We start from the raw sequence: 6,486 nt of genomic DNA, 5'->3' as shown, positions 1-6,486 counted from the left end.
ATCTTCTTTTCAAAAATTTCTATTTATGTCCTTTGCCCACTTTTTGATAGGGTTGTTCAATTTTTTTATTACTGATTTTCCTGAGTTCTAAATAGATTCTTGTTATCAGTCCTTTATCTGATGTGTAGTATGCAAAATTTTTTTCCCATTCTGTAGGTTGTCTGTTTACTCTCATGACTGTTTCTTTGGCTGTGCAGAAGCTTTTTAATTTAATCAGGTCCCATTTATTTATTTTTGTTGTTGCTGTGATTGCCTTAGGGGTCTTCCTCATAAATTCTTTGCCTATGCCAATACTGTAAGAGTCTTTCCTATGTTTTCTTCTAGAATTCTAATAGTTTCTGACCTAAGGTTTAAGTCTTTTATCCACTGTGATTTGATTTTTGTGAGAGGTGAAAGCTGTGGGTCCTGTTTCAGTCTTCTACATGTGGCTATCCAGTTTTCCCAGCACCGTTTATCAAATAAGGAATCTTTTTCCCAGAGTATGTTTTTGTCTGCTTTGTCAAAGATTAGATGGCTATATGAGGATAGTTTTATATTTGCATTTTCTGTTCTGTTCCACTGCTCTGTGTCCCTGCACTTGTGCCAATATGGATTGGTGGAATAAACATTTTTAAAATGTCTATACTGCCCAAAGTTATCTACAGATTCAATGCAATCCCTATTAAATTACCAACATCATTTTTCACAGATATAGAAAATATAATTTTACATTTTGTATGGAACCAGAGAAGACCCCATTTAGCAAAAGCAATTTTAAGCAACAAAAACAAAATGGGAGGTATTAATTTACCAGACTTCAAACCATACTACAAGGCTGTGATTATAAAAACTGTGTAATTTATTTGTATTTCAATAAATTTAGCAGGTAACAGGCTTTTTTTTTTGATAAATGGATGAATTGTGTAGTGTTGAATTCAGTACTTTTAGTGTATCCTTCATTCAATAATATACATTGCACCCAGTAGATAAGATTTGATCACTCAACCCCAATCACCCTCCTCCCTTCTGACTCTTAAGCATCTATTTTCTCAATACAGCCATTGTAGCAAATAGTATAGGGCAATATACATAACCTAAACATTTGTGCCCTCATAATAGGCTGAAATAAAAAATGCTTTTTTGGAACCTGAAATACGTCTCTTTGAAATGAAATATCAAGGAAGATAGTGTCCGATCACACAATTTCCACATGAAGACGAGATGCTAACTTCAGTGAGCACCTAGCTTTAAGTTGCAAAATTATCTCCTCCTACATACACTTGAGATGTGTGTTTTTTATTTGAATAAAACCAATTAGCAAAAAAGAGAGTCTCACTAATTACCAAGTAAATTACCAAGTAAATTTCTCTGTATGACAAATTGTGCTGTCAAGTCTTCTTACTTCAAAACTAATTATTTATCTAGAGAACATGTATGTAAAAGGTAGGATTTGCTTTGTAATGTAAAGTAATGACTTTATGTATGTCTTTGAAATCTCTCAGTGGATTGGCATTATGTACATCACATATGGTTTAATTCAGTAATAAAAGGGTTTTTTATTTCTCTTCTAACTTTGTGGAGAGGTTTTCTGTGTTGGAGATTATGTTCAAAAATATTTCCTGAACACTTTCCAGAATTAAAAAAATGTAACATGAAAATAAAATGTGCCCCCCAGGATTTACACTGGAGGTGCTTTGAAGACTAGATCCTTCTTTGTCTTCCAGTCACAAACTCACAACTGTGCAGCACAGACCTTCACTGCCCCCTCATCTGCACACAGTAAGTTCTCTGTGCCTGTTTGTGGTCTGCTGTCTCATCAAGAGAATACTTAGACCAGATTCCTATGAAAACACTCTCACAGGATAATAATCAGTAGTACTAGCCTTTCATTAAATGCACCTGACATCTTCAGAACTGAAATGGATTCAGAGACCATGGGGCCATGACACAAGCCAGAACAAGATAATGTGCACTGGTTTGAACACAAAAAATCCCCTTGCGCCTTGTCCTCTTGCCCAAATGCCAGGGAATGTGCCATGGGTGCCACTGAATCCATGCCTCTCTAGTGGCCTAAATCTGCAGCTCTGAATTCTGAATCTAAGGCCTGAGGTTTTTCAGGATGCATTAGAGCAGGTTCCATAAGGGAATCTCTCCTCCTCTTTTCCTTACCTCACTGTAACACCAGAGAATACACAGCAAATTTGATCCAACCTAGAACTGCCCTCAATCTGCAATTCAAAAGACAGGGGCAGACTTTGGACTAAGGATATAAAAAAAAAAAACCCAAGGGAGACATTTTCTGCAGTGTATGAGATCAACATGGACTTTGTAAGTTGACTTTGAAAGGACTTTTCAGGGTGGGATTAAAGAATTTTCTAAGTCTTGTGTAGTGTCCTATTGTAGTTGTGGGAGAATAGAAAAGCTGGCATCACAACTAAATTTTTTTGGAAATTATTGGACACTTAGTACTCACCTTTTCTGGTATTTTAAGGATTAAGTCACAATCAATGTAAAGGCTTCTTCATGGTGCAGCGTACCATCCTTCTAAGCACACAGTACCTGCTCAGTAGACATTGCATTATGCTGGTCTTCACTTTGGAAAATAAGTGTCTGTGTTTTGATGAGTGTTGGGTATAAGACATTCTGTATGCTGTGCTTGCTGTCTCTAGCTGAGTGCTACTAATAATGGATCTAGGTTGAGCAACATCAGCACTGAAACCAGACTTGACAAAGAAACCACTTAATGTACCCCTTCCACACCAGCAGACCACATTTCTTAGATTGAGGCCCACAATACCACATGATTTATATTCACATTGATGGTTCAGAGACAATTTTTAAGTAATTGCCTCTCAGCCCAACCTTTCAATTAGGACCACCTGGCTAGCTTAAAAGAAACTCCATCACCTGTATATGGGGCTGGGTGGGAACATCCATGTGGTTTTAATTGTGCCCCAAATAATTCTAATTTGATACCAGGGTCAAGCATTAGAACTCCCAAATACATTCATGAGATTGAGTTTAGACTTTGTTCCAGAGAGAAGTCACAGGGCCTGCTGCTTTGGGTTTTGTAGGGGCAGATCAGTGTTGTCCAGATTCCCACTGCTGTAGCAGAAAGTCCTGGCACGTGTGGCAGGGGGAGGTCACCAAGGGAAAGACAGGAGACCCTCACATTTTAGTCTCTATAAGGAGACATCATACCTGACTGTTTCCTGTGACTGGGAACCAGTGAGTGTAGCCTTTTCTGCATTTTGTGGTCCTCCTGCTTGTGGATGCTGTGTAAACAGGTGAAGAGATTGTGCTGACTCCTTTCAGGGCATAGTCTCAAGATGTAATTCTGATTGTTTTACACAATCTCACCTGAAAAGAAATTTCAGAGTAGGAGAAGGAGAAGAAGAAATGGCTGTTTTTCAGGTAAGTGTGTCCCAGGTTAGGGGGCTATGTCCACTGTTCCTCCTGGAATGTCATGCAGAACTTCAATTTTTAGAACTTGTAAACCTTTACTTCTTTACTTCTGATGTTTATGCCTAATGAGTTTTTTTCCACTACATTTTTTTTTCATTTCTTCTTATGATAGTCAAGGAGCACTGGAAAATCCTTCCTCCCTACATAACAAAACCTGCTCTACATTCTCTCCACACAAGCTTCTTAATAAAATAAACAAGTTTCATAATAAATGCATGATACGTAATATTGAAAATGTTCCCATTGTGACAATTCAACCTACAATAGTGTGGATATCTGAGATTCCTATTGGGGATGGGATAGGGTCTTTGTATTTGAGTGAAGAAGGGGAACATGTACTTTGAAGGTTTGATCTGGATGTTTTCATCAGCTCTGTGTGAAATAGTATTTGGAAAATGCAGAAAGAGGATAGCATTGATTGCCTAGGATAACAAGAAAATTATGGAAAAATAAAAAATAGAAGACTTGCTCTGTAAAATGCAAAAGTATTTACATACATTATTAAAGATTAAAAACCATGGGAAATATCTATAACTTGAACTTTGCATAAAACTGATGATTCTTCATGGTTACATATTTTTGGGCACTACCATCCCAGCAGTGATTATTTTATCCTCTGTGCAATGGTGCCTAATACCAATTTGTCCCACTACAGTTGATGTTAATTTCATTCACTTGGTTAAGGTGCTCTCTGACAGATTCATCCAAAGTAAAGTTAATTGTTTTTTTTCTTTATGATTAAATGTCTTTTGGAAATTTACTGACTGATGTGCATGAACCATCACATTTACACTGGAAGCTCCCCTTTCTTTTTATAGCTTGCTTTGAAAAATGAAGGCTCTTATCTTTGTCTTCTGGTCAAATGAAGTGAGATAAATTTAAAGTCTACCACTTACTAGATGTTGACAAAATATTCTCCTTAGGCCAGAAGCACTGGCTTCACTGGTTATATTATGTGAAATGCAGAGACTCAGACCCCACCCGAGTTCTCCTGAATGAGAATCTGTATTTTAACAAGATCTCCAGTTCATTACTATACACGTGAAAATTTGGTGATACTTTCTAACTCACTGTTTCTCTGTGTGAGAATATGCACAACTTATTTCATATGATGTAAATATAGCACAAATTTATATTGCAGTGTTGAGGCCCTTAATTTTATATTAAATATTTTATCATGCAAAACAGCATCATATGCACACTAGTTTCACACATGTTATACGATCTTCATTCCTGAGAATTAGAGAATATGTTCAAGAATATCACTATGCTAAAAAATATCTTATTGGATAATTCCAGTCACCCATATGTCAGAAACAGTTCTCATAACTTTCATTTTCCTTGTAGTCAAATTAAGAATTCTCTCCTTAGCAACTTGGGAAATATGTGTCTTTTTTCAGGAACTGGTGACATTCAGGGATGTGGCTATAGAATTCTCTCCAGAGGAGTGGGCATGCCTTGACAATGCTCAGCGCAATTTGTATAGGGATGTGATGTTAGAGAACTATGGAAATCTGGTCTCCCTTGGTGAGGATCACTTCAATACACAATTCCTATTCCACACTAAGGGCATTATTTTATTTTTTTAGATTGTTTCTTGGAAGTTTCTACTTTACGTGAATTAATTTTATATCCCTGCTTTTAAGGAAAATTTGAAGGATTCTGGTGTAGAAAATAAAATCACTAGACGTCTCATCTTATCATGAACCTTTTCCTTTCTTGAGCTGATCTGTATACTTCACTCTAGATTAGTGGTTCCTCTAGAAATCAGGGTATATAATTGTTGCCTGCACCTTAGAACACAATTTCCACCACTTATTTTTTATTTGGTGCTAGTGGGAATTGGTGCTCTGGAGCTATAAATTTGAAATAATTTCTTATCGTTCTACAGGGTCTGTGAGAAAACCATATTTTGGGAAATAATTTTCTAGAATCTTCTATAATATTCTGTCTATAATTATAGTACTTAAAAGATTAGTAATTAGAGAGTCTTCAGCAAAAGTCATGTGTATTTTTTCTAATAAAACAGGTCTTGCTGTCTCAAAGCCAGAGCTGATCACATGTCTGGAGCAAGGGATAGAGCCCTGGATTATGAATAAAGAGGAAACAACAGCTAAATATACAGGTAGGTGAGATTAAGTAAAGCAGATAACAAATGTTAAAAAGCCAAAGCTCAAGGAGAAAGGCAGATATTAAAAAGTGGTTTGGAATACTCCACTCTTTGGAAATGTTTTTTGAGAAGCCTGTGTATGTTTCTCTTTCTCTTACACAAGGATATCTTCTGTCCCATGCTCTTAAACTCTCTAAGAACTGTACATCTGTAGTGATCTTCCTTAGAATTCAGTGAGAGCCAAACTTCTTGTCATGGCTTATAAGGGACTACGTTATCTGTAAACACTTCTATTGTTCGAGGAGATATAGGATTATCTCTACATATTTTGAAGACCTCTACATTAAAGCATCTTTTGACAGCGTTTTGCTCTGCTGCCCCATCTGGAGTACAATGGTTGATCATAGCTCTCTGCAACCTGAAACTTCTGGGCTCCAGGGATCCTGCTACCTCAATTTTCCAAGTACCTAGGACTATGGGCATGAGCCACCATGGCCAGCTGTTTTATTCCTATTATTATTATTATTTGTTAAAATGAAGTCTCTTTATGGTGCTGGGGCTGGTTTCAAGATCCTGACCTCAACTGATCCTCCTTCCTTGGCTTCCCAAATTGCTGAGATTATAGTTGTGATCCACCATGCCCACCTCCATTTTTGAAGTTCCTTTTGTTGCTTCATTTTGAAATGTGTAAAAAGGAATAGTGGAGATACTGTGATTTGCTTCAGTAATGCTAGAAACCCTGGGACAGATTTTTCATATTTTCTGCATCATGATTTCCAATTCTAAGGTTTCAGAGGCAATCCTATAGAAATTCAGACTCATTAATTTTATACAAATGCATAGCCTCTTCCTAAACCTAAGAACATCTAACATTATTTCACTTTGAAATATCCTTTTTTCTTTTTTATGTATATTCTTTTTTCTAGTATAAA

At 36.6% G+C, this 6,486-nt stretch overlaps 1 protein-coding gene across 1 annotated transcript; it reads left to right on the top strand.

Moving 5' to 3' along the window:
- The first annotated feature begins 3,378 nt into the window (after window positions 1-3,378).
- Window positions 3,379-5,577, top strand: LOC138378465 (KRAB domain-containing protein 5-like). The gene is made up of 3 exons (XM_069463793.1): window positions 3,379-3,393; window positions 4,845-4,971; window positions 5,474-5,577. Exons 1-3 carry the CDS (start codon window positions 3,379-3,381, stop codon window positions 5,575-5,577), a joined length of 246 nt encoding a protein of 81 aa, XP_069319894.1.
- Window positions 5,578-6,486: the final 909 nt, after the last annotated feature.

This window comes from Eulemur rufifrons, chromosome 30, assembly GCF_041146395.1.
Source record: "Eulemur rufifrons isolate Redbay chromosome 30, OSU_ERuf_1, whole genome shotgun sequence".
NCBI classification, from domain to species: domain Eukaryota; kingdom Metazoa; phylum Chordata; class Mammalia; order Primates; family Lemuridae; genus Eulemur; species Eulemur rufifrons.
The sequence above is the reverse complement of the archived record's forward strand: the minus strand, read 5'-3'. Positions and strand labels throughout refer to the sequence as shown.

Bases quoted from the DNA above. Each gene is read 5' to 3' on its own strand.
- LOC138378465 (XM_069463793.1), top strand. The intron at 4,972-5,473 runs GTGAGGATCACT...CTAATAAAACAG, and splicing joins TGGAAATCTGGTCTCCCTTG to GTCTTGCTGTCTCAAAGCCA.